At 44.2% G+C, this 18,831-nt stretch overlaps 1 protein-coding gene across 22 annotated transcripts in view; it reads right to left on the reverse strand.

Annotated features, from left to right (window-relative positions):
- The window catches only part of macf1a (microtubule actin crosslinking factor 1a), a 230,272-nt gene that overhangs the window by 65,737 nt on the left and 145,704 nt on the right, over positions 1–18,831 (reverse strand). For 21 of the 22 annotated variants that reach the window (XM_026156616.1, XM_026156614.1, XM_026156624.1 and 18 more), the window contains 22 exons: positions 18,499–18,621; positions 18,290–18,381; positions 17,887–18,022; positions 9,364–15,513; positions 9,100–9,255; positions 8,712–8,927; positions 8,482–8,625; positions 8,002–8,289; positions 6,990–7,139; positions 6,602–6,835; positions 6,225–6,404; positions 5,964–6,137; positions 5,627–5,794; positions 4,305–4,496; positions 4,040–4,213; positions 3,673–3,796; positions 3,367–3,566; positions 2,898–3,215; positions 2,639–2,805; positions 1,091–1,247; positions 877–988; positions 5–67 (listed from right to left, as the gene is read on the reverse strand). In XM_026156616.1, coding sequence (XP_026012401.1) covers positions 5–67; positions 877–988; positions 1,091–1,247; positions 2,639–2,805; positions 2,898–3,215; positions 3,367–3,566; positions 3,673–3,796; positions 4,040–4,213; positions 4,305–4,496; positions 5,627–5,794; positions 5,964–6,137; positions 6,225–6,404; positions 6,602–6,835; positions 6,990–7,139; positions 8,002–8,289; positions 8,482–8,625; positions 8,712–8,927; positions 9,100–9,255; positions 9,364–15,513; positions 17,887–18,022; positions 18,290–18,381; positions 18,499–18,621 — 9,718 coding nt within the window. The remainder of the gene's footprint in view (positions 1–4; positions 68–876; positions 989–1,090; positions 1,248–2,638; positions 2,806–2,897; positions 3,216–3,366; positions 3,567–3,672; positions 3,797–4,039; positions 4,214–4,304; positions 4,497–5,626; positions 5,795–5,963; positions 6,138–6,224; positions 6,405–6,601; positions 6,836–6,989; positions 7,140–8,001; positions 8,290–8,481; positions 8,626–8,711; positions 8,928–9,099; positions 9,256–9,363; positions 15,514–17,886; positions 18,023–18,289; positions 18,382–18,498; positions 18,622–18,831) is intronic. The other variant, XM_026156620.1, reaches the window with a different exon arrangement.

Below are 18,831 nucleotides of genomic sequence, written 5' to 3' on the forward strand. Positions count from 1 at the left end.
TCACCTTTACAGGTGTGAATGCCATTGACACTGCTGGGACCTGCTGAGCCATTGATGTGAGGAGCACCTGGGAGAAAAACACACACAGCTGACTGAGTACAACATGCTCATGCAAACACCGTCGCACAAACATCAACGTGGCGAGCGACGAACCAACGGGTTTGAAAAAAGGTTCAGACACAGGTGCTCAACGGTACCAAAAACATCTGCCAGCGTGCAAACAATATCAGCACAGGATGCTCGGGAGGAAGTGAGGAACGCTGAGAGACAGACTTGGGAGAAAAAGACAGTCTGAACATGGACACAGGAATCTAATGTGTGTAACACACAGCAAGATAAACACTCACACCATTCGCCTACTTCTGTTTTGGTTTTATTTGACTTAACTATTAAGATGTGTACACAAGAATCTCCAACCATGTAACCAGAGGGCAGAACACCTAGAAGTGAGTGGATACAAATGTTTCTGATGTGGTCCAAAGCCAGAGAAAATAACTGGAAAAGTCTGGGATTTAGTTTGTGGTTTTGTTTTGTTTTAGAAGTTGGCAGCGCTCCCTGTTTCCTTCATTATTTAAACGTGCCGTCATAGCTTAGCTGTATCACAGGAATGTACCGCGACAGGTCTGATTATTAATACAGATTCATTACACTTGTTGTTTTTGTCGTCGCCTTCCTGCAGTTCTTAATTCATGATTTGTTTTTCATATCTGTTTACCTCAGGTCAAATTACTTTATAAATCCTCCGATGATTCCCCCCCGCCCACACCGTCTGTAATTCTCACTTAAAAGCGCTCTCATGCGTAAACAAAGTCATTTAAACTGAAGCAGAGTGTGAGAGTGCTTATTGATTGGCAGCTTCTGCATCCTCGTTCTTACCCGTTTTGGTCTGAGGAGCGGTGATATCGATGATGAGCGATTCCAGCTCGGAGCCCGTCTTGTTTAGCTCTTGAACTCGGGATCCCTGCGACTCCCAGTCGTGCAACAAGTCCTGAAGTCATAAAGCATTTTAAGGAGTCGTTTCAAGTAGCATGGATATATTTTTTTCCCATGATTCACATTGTATGAATCATTTACAGCCAAATTAATTAACCTTAAGCTGCTGAACTCTCCTCTGCAGGCCCTCGGTGTTGAGGTTGGCCTCTTTGGAGGGCAGCTGGTCCTGTGCTGTCTGAAGCCACCTGACGAGGGAGCTGGAGAGGCCGCGGAACTGGAGCAGCTGTTGCTCGCAGGCCTGAATGGCAGCAAACCTGTGTGTGGAAAAACAGACGATGAGGAAGGAAGACGACAACGTGAAGAAAACAAGTCGTAGACAGAGACCAGAGAACGTACGGAGAACCAGAGCAGGGAAAGTTCTGCTTAAAAAACACATTTTTTAATTTTCATTTTAATGTCAAGTAATCATGTGATCCATTACAGTATAAACAGTTACCCACTGTAATTTTTTAAAGACAGAAAAATGCCCAGACAAAACACTGCTGACATGAACCAGCCAAGGTCCAGCCTTGACCTCCCTCTGCGTATGTGATCTGTGTCGGGCTAAAGCTGGAAAAGTGCTGACTGCCTGCAGACAAAACAGCTCTGAGAAGACGTCTGGCATGGAGCAGTATCATTATCACGCTGCTATTTTCTCTCCCTCGGGATTCGAGGCTGGGAGTTATCTGAGCGGGCAGTTTATAGGACGGACAATGAGCCATGTGAACTCTGCTTATATTAGTACCCCGGTCAACACATCAGTTCACACTCATTTGAATACAGTAGGCTCACACAGAGAGACACAGTACTGTACCCCAGTACTGAGAAACATCACGTAAGATTAAAACAAACCCACATCCTACAGTACGTCGTATGAGTGCCGTTTAGCCACTATAAAATTAGAAATAATATGTTGATTTTACAGAAGGCTGACTGCCCCACCAATCTGAACTATAATCCAATAAATCTGCACCAGACTGATGGTATTTATAAATTCCCAACCCCCTGCTGACAGGCTTTAAGTGTGGCTGCTCACTGATACAACGTCAGGCCTTGTAGGCATAGCAACCAGTGCCTCGTGAAGGTTACAGATTTAGAAAACAAAATTTGGAAACCGCTCCACTCGCACAGTAAGTGTTTTAAAAGTAGATAAAACTCAATCTTAGACGAATCAAACCACATCCTAGGTTTGCTCTGAATTCATCTCCAAGGTCGTCTCATTTGAAGTAAGTCTAGAACGGGCTGACATTTTTATGATTCACACATCTGGGAGCAAATGGTAAATAAAGGAGCCATGGCACTGTTCAGAGATTTGTATCTGGGGCCCTCTTGTGTATTTTATAGTGAACCTGGCAACTGATGAGACAGGAGCTGCATCATCCTCTTTTAGGAAACTTGCACACTTGAATTTAAATTCTATATTATACTGTTATAAAAAAAAAGTCTTAAATTACCAAGTTATCTAAATTTAAAGGGACATTAGCTGTAAAAGTTTCTGTTTTCTATGATTTTTATTACTCAAAAAACAAACAAACACCAAAAAACCCCCAAAAACTTGTGAGCATGAACTCTTTCCTTACAACACAGTTTGGGTCCCTTTAAAAACACTTATTCACATTTACAGCTGCACAACCTGAAAGTGCATTTTTCACATTGGTGTTTTTACCTTTCGTTTACATTTTCTTCCAGTTGGTTGAATTCATCAGTGACCTCTTTGACATTGTCCAATAAGCTTTGAGTATTACTGAAGGGTTTTGATTGGCTGAGCTCGGTGCCAAGGTTGCAGAAGGATTTCAGCTGCCCGGCTTCCTGTTCCAGCTCCGATCGGACCTCCTGAGAAAACACACACAGACAAAAATGTTGGACGGAGCCACCGTATGACCAATCCACTGACCTATTAATGAAAATCTGTCGACCCTGCTAACCTCAATGGTCTGCCTGTAGTCGTCCACGCTGCGGTCCGGTTGACCGACAGGACTCAGAGCCTTCACTCGGCTCTGGGTGAAGACCTGGAGGTCTGACCCCAGCCGCTCGTAGCTCTCCAGCTTGGGCAGCAGCCCTTTGAGCTCAGCTTCCCTCTCAGCCTGGCTGGCCTGTGCTGCAGTGAAGCGCTGAGTCAGATCTTCTAAACTCCCCTGAAGGCCTGAAGCCGTGGAGGCGTCTGAGGTGTGAAGCAGTTTGGAAACAGAGTCTCGTGTTGCGTCCACACTGCCCTGCCGGGAGAGTAATTCCTGCCGAAGTTTCTGAACAAGAAAGATGAAAAAAAAGGAGGTCCTTTTAGAGTAGGATGGATATTTATTATAACTATAAACCTACAAAATTCAGGCAATTTGTTTTCAGATGTTTTATACTTTGTGAAAAAATTCAGCATTTTTCTTTTGGTAATTATCCCACCTGGTTCTGAGTAAGGGCATCCTGTACAGCCTGTGCAGTGGGTTCAATTGGTCCAGGGCTCAGAGCCAGTTTGTCCAACCAGCTCAGCAGACCCTTGAGGCCCTCCTGGACGCTGACAGATTGGGCCACAGCTGTCTGCAGCTGCTCGGCCCGTTCTGAGACAGATGTGGAAAGGGAGTCGAATCTCTTCTCCAAGCCATCTAAAGAGAAAGTGTGCGAAACAAGTCAAGCTGTGAAAGAGCCCAAATAAAGGCTCTGTGGTCTGTGATTATAACTGAAGTCAACGTGTTTGGCAGATTAAATCACCTGCAGCACACAGGATGTCAACAGCTTTCAGGGAAGGAGATTCATCTGTGCTGACCAGATCTCTTCCTGCCCTCTTCACCTTCTCCAGCTGCACCGAGCGCTCTGCCAGCTCATCCTGAAGCAGCTGGAAATAGAGATACCCATAAAACCCATAAATATTTCCTATAATCCTCACAAATATTACAGCCTTTTTTCGTTATCTGAAAAATTAAATTAATGTTTTTCATAATTTCTTTGCATGGTATACAGCTATGGAATGAAGACTGCAAACTAAGCCATGTTTTTGAATGTGTCTCAATTGCATAATTTCTCTTTTCTCTGTCATTTTGTGCTCATTAATGCAGGTGTTGGTCATTGCATGCTTCACCTGTACTTGTCGTAGTGTGTTCTGTAGGTTCTGCGGGTCTGTCTCTGCGCTGGCCTTCGCTATGCTTTGGTTCTGTTCCTGAGTGCTGAGCCAGGAGTGGAGGGAGACGACCTCATCCTGGTACTGCTGGTATCTCTCCAACAGGCCGGACAAACGGCTGCCCAACTCTGTTGACTGCACATAGCACACAAAGGTTTTTAAGCATATACATGAACCAAATGTGGCGTTTAGCACAGTTCCTAATGATTATCAGAACTTCCTTCACCTTGGTGTGTAGAGTGGTGTATCTGTGGTTGGCATCCTGTAGATTGTCAGTTACCAGCTGCTTGGTGCTCTCCAGAGATGCATCTGAACCACCACCTTGCTCCAGAGCTCCCTGAACAGAGTCCAGAACTTTCTGACCCGAGATGGAAACGAAGCGCAAGTCCGCCTTGTGGCAAATTACATCTTCGGCAAGCTGGAATTACAGATATATTTACAGGTCAATTGGGAATAAATTCACAGAGTTTAAGTGGAAAATATAATTTTAAGTTTTCATGGAAAGCACAATTATATCAGAAGGTCATCAGTTCAAATTACAAGAATGGGTGGGAAAAACGTGTAAGGAAAACACATAAAACACTGTAAATGAGGTACCAGGGGACTCTTCATGAGTAAATTATCCTAAACTGGTAAAGTGGAATTTCCCTCCCCCTCCCACATGTGAGACTATATAAAAACATATGGATAACTTGAACTGGAGCGTGGAAACTTAGTCACCCATGGATAATTAAAGAAAAACAACAACAACAAAACATACATTAGAACAGTGATTTCAATCTGGGCCCAGCCCATTTACTTCAGTTCAAAGCAGCAAAAACCACGTTCGGCTAATTCATTCAAACTGCAGAGCCACAACGCCACAAGCAAACTTGTCTGCCTGGAGAATTTTCTGCTCAGTAGTAGATGCAGTACAGAGTTTGAACTTCTAAAGGTTTGCTTTTTCCTTCTTTTTTGAGAGGGAAAAAAGGCTTTACAGATGTGCAGCTCACCCAGTGGCATCACCACCTTGTCTCTATCTGCAGGACTGAGGTCAGCATCATGTGAAAAATTAATTTGATACAACAGCTCCCTCTTGTGGAGAAATACTGGCATCCCATTTGGAAACAGTCCATATGTATAAGTTTGTGATCTTCATGAGAAACTTCATATTGAAATATATAAAAGCGTTGAACATAACAGATGAAAACAGGCAAGGTTTTAATGCTGTAACATGTACTTTCTCCTAGACTGTTTAAAATTGATGCAACATACATACAAAAGGTTGGTTTTATTTTGAAAAGGCTTATTGTCTTAACTTTCACAGTGTAGATAATAACCCAACATGAAGACAAAGCTCAACTCTGCACCCCTGCCTGCTGAGCTCCGATGATTGTTCTCACAGTATTGTAAACGCTGGAGATGCTGTCGCTCTAGTGTAAAAACTATGTCATAACATCATTTCCAAATTATCTTAAGCATTTTCTTTCTGTAAAAAACAAAAAACCTTTCATAATGAAGGAAACCATCTGTGTTAGCAACGACTGGCTGGACTCTACTTCCATGTACCTTTCTGTGCTCGTCTAGCCTGCCCTTAAGTCCTTGTGCATCTGTTTCTCCTTCGCCAAGAGAACGAAGATCCCGTTCACTTTGTTCCAGCCAGGTACCCAAACTCCCATGTTCCTGGAGGAATTTTGTCAGCTCATCTTTCAGAGCCTCAGACTTTCTCAGACGGTCCTACAAGATAAACGATACAGGAGAGGCAGTCAGTTACCACAGGGGCTAAACACAAATCACTAATTACCTCATTAAGTTGCAACTGAACAAAAAAGATATTCCTAGACAGTGCACATATTATGTATGGAGAATAGCACACTATTTATACACATATTTATACTTTTAGTACCTGGCAGCTCTTCAGTTTGTCCTGGTGCTGAGCCTGCAGCTGGTCCAGGGCAGCCCTGAGTCGCTGTTTCTCTTCAGGAGGAACTGTTGTGTCAGGCTGCTCCAAAAGGGACCGAGTCGACTGGGTGATCTGCAGCAGCTGTGCCTGCTGAGCCTGGAGCTGCTGAAGCTCCGCCTGGCAGAAAGATGATATCGGTCAGAACTCTGTAACATTGTAAGGCATTTAAATCAAAATGTGCCAAACATGGATCAGAGAGTTAACCTGTAGCATCTCAGTATGTGACATCACAGCGCCCTCTGGTGGTGAAAAAGGGGAATCAATAACATCCTGGGCTGCTGAAGATCCAGCTAGAGTCTTTCCAGGTTGGTTAAGGGTGGACAGTTCATTCAGGAGGGAGTCTATATGAGTTCGGGTCTCCTGTAGTTCCTCCACTGCTTTCGCCTGGAGAGGAGACGACAGGAGCAGAGTGGAGGGTGGAAGACGTTAAATTAAAACCTAGTTGCTTTAAATGTCAGGTTTTAACTTTTAAAATGTCTTTAATGTATGAAAAAATATCTTCAGAAATGGGTAAAAATAGTTGTTTTAACAAGGGGATTTTTAAAATTCTGACAGATGTACGACCACATTGCTGCTCTTACCCTTTGTGTGTTCTGCTGCACAGTGTTATTAATGGCTGTGTCGAGCTCAGACAGCGTGGTGCTGGTTGAATCTGTCAGAGCACTGTACTGCTCCTTCATTCTTGTTAGCGCCGCCTGGAGGTTCTCCCTCTCCTCTGGGCTCAGGGTTTCTCCTTGCTCTGACAGGAGCTCCTCCACAGACCTGATGGCCTCAGCTATGCCCTCGCCTTTAGTGTGGAGGTCTTTCTGGACTTCCTGAAGACAGAAACAAAGAAATAGAAATATTCCGTTAAATATTAAGGATTTAAATGACTAAAATTTTTAATGATATAAGTGCGATATCCAGAATTACTGAGCTGAATCTTATACACAAAAACAAGAAAGATAGATTAATGTAGGACTTTCACACCTTTAGTTTCCTCTGCTTCTCCTGCAGGATATCCACATCACCTGACTCTGCTCCTGGTCTCTGACTGGCCAGCAGGCTGGCAGCTCCAGCCAACCACATGCTGAGGCCTTCCAGTTTCTGAGAGCACTCTGCTTTCTGCTGCTGAACCACCTGAGAGAAATGGAAGAGAGAAGGAAAAGCAAAGATCCAGAAAGAAAGAAAATGTGAGGAAAACTGATCCTGACCAAACCTCGTACGGACGAGTCCATCATAAACACTTCAGGAACGGCCCACTCGTGATTTTGTTTTACCATTTTTATACCTCTTAACAGAAGCACAGACTACTAAGATGCTATACGTTTGTAGTGCACATTGCCAAGCTTTGAGCAGATTGTGTCCAGAGTTCACACTTAAAACACACACAGAGGCAGACACACATACACATTTACATCAACGTGTCTGACAAGCAACAAACAAACAATACAAAGAGAAATCAAACAAGTATCTGTTTTATTTTTGCTGTTTTTCCTCTTTCTCCCAGGTATTCAGATGAGACAAGAGGAAAAACAGTGACGCGCTGTAGCCAGCAAGGCTTTACTTTACCGCCGTGACACAAGCGATTTTCTTCAGTGGCAATCTGGAACAGCAAGGCAAACAGGTTAATAATACACATGTTATAGAGACATGCAGAGGAGCAAACACACTTGCATAAAAAGTTTCGGTAGTAGAAGTGAGGGTGGTGATACTGTCAAGTAGCAAAGCATTTGCAAAAACAGCAGCAGTGGTCCGAGTACAAACCCGAGACGAGGAGATCAGGTCTGAGTCGATGTGTAATGGCACTACAAGCTGAAACTATGGTGGAGGTTAGCGAGATTATGTTGGGCTTTTCTAATCCGACACATCAGATTTCATGAAACATGAGCTTTTTTAGCATGATGACAGTTAACAGCATGGCAACAAACGATGTTAAATATGAAAGCTAACCGAGTGTTTGCGCAGCGTTTAAAACCATCTCAATCATCGTTTTCCAAACCTCTCTCTCCCTCGCACTCTGCCTCTCTTTCTCCTTCTCTTCTTCTTTCTCCTTCTCTTTGCGCTGCCGCTCCTCTTCCCTGTCTCTCTGGGCTGAGAGGGCGTCAGCCCAGGCCTGGGCTTGACCGGAAGCTCTGTGGAAGGCCTTCTGCAGCTGCTGAAGCTGCCCCAGAAGATGCCTGCTTTGCTCAGGGGCCAGGTCCTGCGCCCGCTCTGAGATGAACACCTGAATGTCAAACACTACGTTGTTGACCTCGCTAGAGCGAGCCATCAGAGAGGACTGGAGCTCCTGAAGGAAAGTTTCACACAAACAAATGAATGCTCAGCAGAACAAATCAGTGAACCAGTGTCCCCACCCCTCCATATGATCCATGTTTACGATACCAAGCAATAATACTGCTAATTATTTAAATCCACAGGTTCAAAGCATGACAAATGTATATATGCTTATAATACAATTTATTCTTTCTAGAAAACTTGCCTTGCAAAGAGTCAGCTGCTGCGTGAGCTGATCTGAACCGTCATTTTTCTTCTCTTTCTCCATCTGAGTCTCTGTCTCTGTCAGCCAAGACAGCAAGCTCTCCACGTGTTGTCCCAGTGACTTCTGCTCAGCTGTGACTGCATCCTGAATGAAAAGTCGGAGCACCGTCAGTGATGCCTTTGTCTATTATATATGTGTGCTACCCTCTGTTATTTATCTGTTTCTGCTACCTTATAAGAGTCTCTGTGGTCTCGTAGACTTTGCAGAATGCCCTCAGAAAGAGCCCTGGCAGCCTCGTATCCTCGAGCCAAGCTCCGCCCATCCTTTTCCAGGGCCAATAGGAGTTGAGGAGGAACATTTTTCGGTTGGGGCTTCAGCAGTCGCTCAGCCGCCTCCGCCTCTTTGTTGATCTCAGGCTCCATGTCGCGCAGTTCGAGGTCCAGAGTCTGCGAGACAGATTAGGAAAAGAAAACAAAAGTTTTCTTGATTCTTGATTAAGACACTAATCCTTAAACCGGCTGACCGGTTTGTCTCGCACGGAAAACAAATGCCAATCTAAGCTGCAAACCAAATTTAAGCATTAAAAGCAGTGTGCATGTTTGTGTGTGTGAATTTCACCTCAGTCTGTCTGATGATGTCCTCCAATGTGATGAGGCTGCGACCAACAGACTGCTGCTGCTGCTGCTTCAGTTGGACCTCGATGTGTCTAACCATGGAGAGCAGGGCCACCATTCGCTGGTCGTGCTCCAAGCATTCTTGACGCATCAATGATGACTGTGGGAAGAAAACAAAACACACTTTAAAGATGCTTTGACCAACCGAAGGGCTTTAAAATAAATAAATAAATAAAAATATTTATAACTTCACAAGTTTTCCTCTTGCCTTGCCAGTCACAGATGATGCTTCCTCTTTCTTTGACACCTGTTGGGGACTCTCGCTGGTGTCATCCTCTGCCCAGGTCTCAGTGGTGGTCTCAGACTGTGGGACTACAGGTGATCCAGACTCAGCTGCAGCATCTTCTGAGAGCAAAGCCGGCGTTTCTGAAGATTCAAGATGTTGCTGTTGGTTTTTTAAAGATTCTGATGCAGGAGTATCGGTGCCTTCTTCTTTGACTGGTTGGTGCTTTTTCTTCTTTCTGCCTTTGCCAGCTGTTTTATCAGGCTGTGGATCAGAAGCTGTGGGCTGAGCTGTGGACAGAGCAGCGGACAGAGCTGTGGACTGAGTCTCCACTTTGTGTCCATCGTGAGAAAGGTCAGCTTCGATCACACCTCCAGTGCCTGAATGGGATTTGTCTTTCCCGCCACTGATCTCTTCCGCTTGTACGATGTCCTGCACGTGATAACTGGGCCTCTGTGGTGAAGTTAGTTCAAGAGTCTCAACTGTTGGAATAATAATTGCAGGGGTCTCCACCTCAACTGTCTCTTCACCAGCCGAAGGTGAGAGGACATCCCTCGTTAGTGACCGACTCTCAGAATCTACCTTCTGCTCCTGAATCAAACCTGAGCTTTCCAAATCTGTTCTTTCCAGAGTGGATTTTGGGGTAATTTCTGTTGCAGTCACTTCCACTTTTTCCTTGCTCAGTGCCTTCTCAGTATCAGGCTCAGCTTTTTCAGCCACTTTCAGCCTCTTGGATCTTTTGCTCTTCTTACTTTGTTTACTAGGCTGGGCTTCTTTAGATTGGACCGATGCAGCTGTCTTAATATCTTTTTGTGTCTCTTCCATTCCAAAAGTTGCATCCTTTTCTTTTTCATTTGAAGAAACTTCCAGCGGTTCAGCCTCCGTGGTCTCCTCGACCAACGGTTTCTCCACAGGCAGATTTTCTTTGACTTCTCTCAGTTTCATTTTGTCCACCTTGACACTCATCTCTTCTTCTTTACTTTCTTCAGATAAACCATCGGATGTCTTGACAGTGTCTTCTTTTACAGCTCGACTCTCCACTCCATCCTCCTTAGCGTGCCGAGTTTGTGCCTTTACATCACTAACAGTTATACCTTTACCCTCCTTCTTCCCCACCTCCTTGCGCAGCGCCTGCAGCTCCTCAGCAGCCTGTTTCTCACTCACGCCTTTTTCAAACACCTTTTTAAGAATACTCTCTTTGGCCTTCAGGATCAAGGCCGCTTTCTCAGTGTCTGGCAGAGGGGATTTCTGAGGCAGCTCATGCTCTTTCCTTTCCTTCACCTCCTGAATGCTCTCTGGTTTTTCTGGTTGCTGAGCAACAGAATCCTTTTCTTCAGACTTCCCTTTCATCTCCTCTCTCTTATCAGCCTTTGCTGTAGCTGTTAATATTTTATTTGCCTCTTTCTCTGGTTCAGCGATTGGTTTTAAGGCTTCTTTCTGTCCCTGTCTCACCAAATTACTCTCAACCTCAAATTTCTCATCAGTCCTTATGCCTTCGATTTGCCCTTCAGAAGCTCCCTGACCATGAATCTGTGATTTCTTGTCTACGTCTTGTGACGCAAGCTCAACTGTAGTCGCATTAACAGCTCCAGACTTTCCTTCCATCTCCTCCTCAGTTTGATAAATTTGAGATGCATGCTTTATCTCTGAAGGGTGTTTTTCGCCCTCTGTCTCTTTACCTTTTCCCTTCTTTTTATTTTTCCTCTTCTTTTTGCTTTTGTTTTCTGACTCTTTGGAAGCAGATGTCAATGACTGTGCTGACTCTTCAGAACGAGTGCTGGTTTTGATCTCTAAATCTTCAACCTTTAAGGGCTTCGCTTTCTCCACCACTTGGACCTTCTCTCTTATGCCATCATCTTTCTGCACTGCCACATCATCCTTTCTAGATTCCTCTTCGCCCAAATTTGACATTTCATCACCCTCTTTGCTTTCCTTGTCATCTATAACCATTGCTGCCACAGGACTCGTTGTCTTAGGCTTCAATCTTCCATCCTCGGGAACACGCTCTTTTTCCCCACCCTGCACAGGTTCCCCATTGACACCTGTTCTATCCTTTTCCTGTAAATCTTTGTCAGCATGATAGATTTGTGTCGGCTTGACTTCTACAGAATCTCTGATAATGCTTTTCCTTTGTTCATCATTTATTTGCAGTCTCTCATCTGCCTCCTGTTCAGGAAGACTCTGTGATTTAGTGGTGTCTTTCTGTGGTTTAATTTCTTTTATGGCTTGCTGGATTCTTTTCTCAACATTAGTTGCAAACTTAAATAAGATGTCCATGGACTCGTCCGGCTGCCTTGAAGTCTTTTCTTTCCCTGACTCAGGTTTGTCCACTTTGTCCTCATCTGCAATCGTGTCATATAACTTTAACTGATCTGAAAGTACAGATGTCAGTGTTTTCTCTTCATCTTGCACTGCTTCTCTCTTTGAAGGTGGAGATTTCGTGGGCTCCTCAGTGTTCACATCAGACCAGTTTGATGGACTGTCTGGACTTGATGCTGAAAATTTGATAGCAGGGCTGTACGTACTATCTGATGAGGCAACGGGTGTAGAGCTTTCTTCACCACCCTCGGTCTCTACTGACATCACTTTCTCCTGAATCTCCAAAGCCACATTGTTAGATATCAGTCCTAAAGCAGTTGCAACATTGAGACCTGAGACTCGTTGTCCAGTTGAAGGATCAACTAAGCCTCCTTTCAAAAACTGGTTTGTAGCTATTTCTGTGACCATATCATCTCCAACTAAACCTCTCTTAGAAGCTTCAGGCAGCGAGAGCCTTTCTCCAGTTCTGATATCAATGATCCCACCGCTGTCTGCCTGGCTTTGGAGAAGTCTAAATGCTGGAGCTGGATCAACTTTCTTTAATGCAACTGCTTCGGGAAGGGTCAGTGTTTCCTTTGATTGTTTATCCTGAACACCACGGAATGGTTTCACCTCCAAGAAGCGTTTACCTGTTTCAATATCTATCTTACCCTGGTTTACAAGTTCTGAATAGGGCACAATCCGTGCTGTTTGGGGGTCAAGAACTCCTTGAGTTACTGTAGGAGAAGCCATGACTTCACTGGCTTTGTTCTTATCTAGAAGACCCTTAGTAACAGCCTCTGTCAAAGTAAGTTTGATTCCAGTGTCAGGGTCTGAAATAGCTCCGGTTGATGCTTGGAAAACAAAAGCTTCTGGGCGATGTGAAGGACTGACTTTTCCTTGGTAGACCCACTCAAGTTCCTCTAACCCAGGAGCAACGGACCGATCTACTAGTCCTCTATCAACAGCATCAGAAACTGGAAGCCTCATGCCTGAAGGATGGTGAATTATACCACCTTCAGCCACTTGCCTAGCCAAGACCTGATAAGCTTCCTCTGGTCTAATTAAGCCTTTGTGAATAGCTTGTTCTATAGGAACTGGAGACTTGGACTCTGGGTCGAGAACACCTTCCATCTGAAGCTGCAAACTGGCTTTCTTGAGGAATGTTGAGGAATCTGCATCCTTTCCCTTGCATGCCTTCTCCAGTGCTACAAGTTCTTCTCTATGATCATCTTCAATCAGCCCCAGGTTTGCTGCTAGAGTCACAGAGACTTTCTTATCCCTACGCAGGTCAACAATCCCCCCAGATGCCACCTGGGCTTCCAGAAGTCGAGAGGCTGTGTTGGGATCAATCAACCCTGCCTGAGCTGCCTCCCTCACCCCACAGATCTGCCTTTTCTCCACATCAACAACCCCTGCAAGGGTTTTATCTGACTTTAGGACACCCCACATTAGATCTTCATCTAGTAAACCCTCCTGCATAACTTCCTCCATGGTAAGTGACTCCCCACTGATGGCATCTAGGAAGCCCCCAAACAAACCGGCTTGAGCCATTAATTTAACAGCTGTATGGCCAGGAAGGACACCCTGGGCTACTGCCTCATCTGGCAGCAGCTTTTCCCCTTCTTCTGTCATTAGACCTCCCTGTTTGAGCTGCATGACCATCCTCTCCAGTTCAGCATCCTCTTCTTGCTTTTCCACTACTGCTTCAGAGATATCAACTTGTGGTTTAGCTTGCTTTGAGTCTGTCTCTTTTACAGCCACGTTTTGTTTTATAATTTCTGATTCAGCCTGGGAATCTTTTATACCTTTCCTTTCTTGGGATGCTGTTAATTTAACATCTTCATTTGGTTTTTCCCCTGGGACGAGCTCTTTGAATGTCTTCCTTTCAACATTATCCTCTGATTTGAGTGGTGCTGTGGCCATTTCAATAACTTCTGTTGCAGTTGTACTTCCACTGTCTCGCACAGGACTATCCATGGGTTGGTATTCAGTTTGTATTATTTCATTTGGGCTCTTTGTTATTTCATCGTTGAGGTATTTAGCTGAAGCTAAACGGTCCCAACTGGTCATTTCTTTCTTTTGTTCATCTACCTTTCCTCTTTTATCACCAGCAATTTCATATTTAGCTGAAATGGCTAAATCTTCTTCTATGGGTTCTGATGGTTGCTGCAGTGATTTGTTGTTTCCTTCCCCATCATGCATTTCTTCTAGGCCACTTCTATCGTTAATCTCAAAATCCTTACTTGGTGTGACTAAACTGGAACTGTCGTTGACACCTTCACTCACTCCATTACCTGCCAAACTAATCTTTTCCCCCATTTCCAGTTTATCTAGCTTATCTGTAGCCACACTGCTTAGCGGCTCAACCTGACGAGCAGATTCTCCAGCAACCATGTCAGCGTCCTTGATCATTATCATTAGCTCAGGGTCAAGCAGCACGAGGCGCTTTCCAGAATGAGCATCTACATAGCTGTGAGTCATGAGGTGAAACAGCAGCTTGTGTTTGGCTTGTTCCTCAGGATCCTTCCCATTAGTTGATGTAGTTTCCCACACAAGGCCTGTGGGAGATGATGGAGGCAGGGGAGAGGATGGAGGAGAGGAGGAGCTAGTGGAACCCCAGCTGTGGCGGTTTAGAGATGGGTTACCTGACTGGGTCATGTTGGAAAGAACATCTGGTATGTGGATTTCTTTGAGAAAACTGACCGCACTGGGATCTAATTCATTTTCAGCAGTCCTGTTCAGGGGCAGCACCTGAAGGGTTTCTGGGTTGTACAAAGCCCCAATGGCATGTCGTTGTCTCAGGGTGCTCCTTGCTAGATCCCCCGAGATCACACCTTGTTGAACAGCCTCAGCAATGGGTAAAACCTCTCCAGTTTCAGGCCAGAGCAAGCCCATAAAAGTCCAGAGAGACTCAAGGACCAACAGAGCCAAACGAGGGGAGAGAAGGTCCCTGCGAATACTCTCTTCTAAGTCCAGGCGCTCTCCACTGAAAGGGTCTAGAATGCCCCCATTTTGCAGTTGACGTGCTAACATGGCACAGGCTAGATCCTGGTCCATAAGCCCATGGCGAACTGCTTCATCAACTGTCAGTCGATGGCCAGATCGTGGGTCTGCAATACCACCGGCAAAAAGCTGAGCTTCAAGAAGTCGTACGGTAACTTTCCGATCAATCAGTCCCTCCTGCACAGCACGGAAAATACCGACTTTTCTTCCAGAACGGAGGCAAACTGTTCCTCCAGGCTGCTGCTTGACAGGGAAGAGAAGAAGCCCTGAATCATCATCGAGAACACACTGGAGCTGCAGCTCACAGAGATTTACTTTTTCAGCTGTGTTTGGATCAATCAGCTCTCTGTGTTGTAGTCTCGACTGGAGCTTGGTAATAATTCTGGGAGACAAAAGTCTCTTGTCTTCTGCTTGCTCCAAACTCAACATTTTTCCAGTTGAATGTCTCAATCCTCCAGTGTTCATCTGGAGTTGGAGAATGCGAAGTCCCACTTCCTCTCTGATTAGCCCGGTCTCCATGGCTATAACTATAGGCAAGGCATTTTCTTGTTGTTCATCACTCACAGTCTTGGTGTTTTCCACCAAATACAGGGCGCTCTCAAGCTCAGACAGGGACTGTCTGGTATGGCTGTCAATTAGGCCTCGAGTTAGAGCTTGCTCCAGTGAAAGTTTGACAGGAGAGTCAGGTTGAAGGAGCCCACCCATAATGAGCTGGGTCTCTAGCAGAACATGGCAGGTGTCCTGGTCAATAAGACCACGTTGAGCTGCTGGGAATACTGGGAATGTTTCCACTGTACTCAGGTCAATCACTCCAGCAATGGCAATCTCATTCTGCAAAAAGAAAGAAACCAAAATCCCAGTTGATATTCATTCTCTTTTCTTTATGACCTGGCAGTTTTAGCCAGCACGCATATTACGTAATGTTAATTTGTTATTATGTGACACTACACTATGACAGATCGTAGAATCAGGAAAAAAAAAAGAGAAGAAAACCCACAACCACTTGCCACAAAACAGCTTATCCATGTTTAAAAATGCCACTATATATATTTCTGTTAGCAATTTGATCATTTATATTTTGAACTTGTTTTAATTTCTACTAAATTAAAAGGCATTTTAATACTTACCATCACTATTCTAGGACAAGCAGTAAGCATGCAACAAAGCATATTCCTAACAAAAATGCAGAAAGAAGTGCTAGATAAGGGGAAACAACAGCAGAAAAAGGAACACACAAGTATTCAGAAGTTGAGGAGAATAAGAAAAACTACACGAGAAAAACTTAAAGGCAACGGTAAGAGAGAAAGCGAGCGCTACTTACCGTTTGGGCCCGTCCTGCTGTGCACACACTAATGGGCCAGTTTATGGCTCGGCAGAGCGAGGCGCGACAGGTGAGAAGCTGGTTGTTAGCGTTCTGCATGCCACTCTTCATTCAGACTCCTAACACTGCTTTGACGTCAAAACCTCAAACTGACCTAATGTTAAACTGACTAAGGTACAAACTGAAACTATACTAAACCATGACTGCTCAGTGAAAGCTGATCGGGAGTGGGGCAAATATGGCAAATAGTGATAAATAACATAAATATTTATCAGTATTTCCACATTTCTGATAGTAAGTTTACCTGCTGATTTGCACAGATTATGATTATTATTGCAGATTTGTATCTTTAACTGCATCACACATTACATAATACATTTCCATGAGACTGGATGGCACTAAAACTAACCATGCAGCTGCTCTAACCTGCAATCACAAAATAGACTAATGATGTTTATCAAAGTCCTGTTTTGCTTTGTTTTCTGATCCTTGGATGTCCACAACTCTCCGTTGGCAGCTGTTAGTGATTTTCAAGCAAAATGCTGGTTTAAAAGTTTCACACATTAATAGTATGCATTAGAACAAACACAAAAACGTCATTCTCTCTCACACACACTCTTGTGATCTGGACACAACATGCTCAAATGGTGACGTTGTTTTTTTTGTTTTTGCATAGCTGGCCTTTGGTGCACTTACTCTCTAAAATACAAAAGTGACTTCTTGAAAAGTTCTACTTTACCTTTTAGTGAGCATTTTTAGTAAAACCATAAAACATTTACACAAAAATCAACTATGAGTGCAACTGTTAAAAACTAGGAAGTGTCATAAATGAGAGCTTCAAACCTGAAATTCTCTCACACATCCAGGGATGATGTAATGTATTTCAAATGAAGGGGAGGAACACTTGTATGAGAGTGTGAGGGCTGGGAATGTGTGATTCCCCTTGGATGACTGTACATCTACATGGGGTAAATGTATGCAGAAAAATGCTAAAAAGCAATGCTGACTTTATGCAGTGGCATTTCACCACCGTATAAAGAAAAGTAACATTTTACTTTTTCGATGCTGGGATGACATAAAAATGTGGATGTACCTTTTTTTGACAGTTTCTAAGAATGAAAAGCAAAGCTCTACAGCTTTCCCCTCACTAGCGTCACCTGGGAAGCTCTGATCTAGTGCGGCACCACTAAGGCCGTGTATTAACCATGTTAGCAGCTCAGCAGATGTATTTTCTGATGATAATGATGATGACGGTGACAATGAGGATGATAAAAATCAGGGTTGGTGATAGTTAATGACATGAATGCAGGCTTTTATATGATAATGTGAGAGTGGATCACTCCATGCTGAGGCCCAGTTCAGACGGTGTATTCCAGTTGTTTTCTGTCCTTTTGACATTTCCCTTTAACACCCATATATTGATTAATGAGCTGCAGAGGTTTCTTATACCAAAAACAAAACACTGCAGTGTATTCTAGATGTATAAATTATTTTAGCAACCCTTATTTCTCCAGTGATGACCAAAAAGATGGTCATCCTGGTAGAAATGGTTATTACAGAGGATCTGAATACACATCTGAACAGGATCCGTCGGTGTTTGTTAAACCAAACCAAGTCAATGAGTGACATTCGTCAAGACTGGTGATGTTTTTCAGAAATGCAAATCGGTGAACACACAACATGCTGAACAACATAGATGATAATTTGCTGGCCCACATATAAACTCACGCTTCGCTCGCAAAGATATTCAGACTCAAGGAACATTTTATAAAAGTACCTTTGTGGTTATTTTTGTTTAAGCTCGCATAAGCAGAATACATGTTTGCCATAAATCTGCAGACACCCTTCTCCCCGCTCGGCCCACCCCAGCCAAACCGATCTACCTTTCTTTCCTCCTCTTTGGCCAGTTGCTGCTCCAGCTGCTGCAGCTGTTGGGTGGAGCTGTCGCACAGCTGGTTGTAGGTGGTCTTCAGCTCGTCCAGCTGAGCCTCCACGTGTGCCCGCTCCTCTGGGGACAACCTACAGAAGAAAAAAGGGACAAGGTTAACAGGTGTAGTTAGGTGTTTAACATTAGTCTGCATGTGTGTTGGAAAGATGCTTTACAGTGGCTTTGACATAAAATTTATAATGTGATTGTTTGAAGTTGGCAGTTATCATCATCTAATCCTAACTTCTATTTACCCGCTGGTTGCTACAGAAGTGGCCCCTGTGGTGCGTGCACTGCTGGCTGGGAGGACAATTTAAAAATCACTGCTCTCTGTGAGGAGTCCATGCATGTTAACTTACTTGCTGGCCTGTTTCGACAGAAGGAAGACCTGTGTGCTCCTTATAGCTTCAGCCACCTGATCTTTCTTGGCTGCTAGCTGTTCATTGATGGCCTGCAGAAAAAAACAGATGAAGAATCTATTTGACAACATAACAACCTTCATGTACCACTAAACGAGGTACCAACATAACAGTCTCCTTCGCATTCATTGCATATGTATAAACAGTACCTGTTGAGCAGCCAGAGAAGACTCGGCGTTGGGGCCACCAGCGCGTCCCTGGAGGCCTTTGACCCAGCCCAGAAGGTCTGAAACCTGCCCCACCCTGGCCTGTTTCTCCTCCTCCACCTCTTTCTGCACAGATAGAGGCAAGAAAGCAAAAATTAATGACACTAAACAGTAGATTTCACATAAGATCCCTTTTTGTCAATTCACCTGTGCAGCACATACAGTATGAGATATCACACCTCTGTGTCTCCTGACCAAAGACGCCTCTATTCACAACTTTCAGGCAGATGACCTGTGATGACATATCACAGGCACCACCTGCAGACATACACCCTT

Source organism: Astatotilapia calliptera, chromosome 22 (genome assembly GCF_900246225.1).
Source record: "Astatotilapia calliptera chromosome 22, fAstCal1.2, whole genome shotgun sequence".
NCBI classification, from domain to species: domain Eukaryota; kingdom Metazoa; phylum Chordata; class Actinopteri; order Cichliformes; family Cichlidae; genus Astatotilapia; species Astatotilapia calliptera.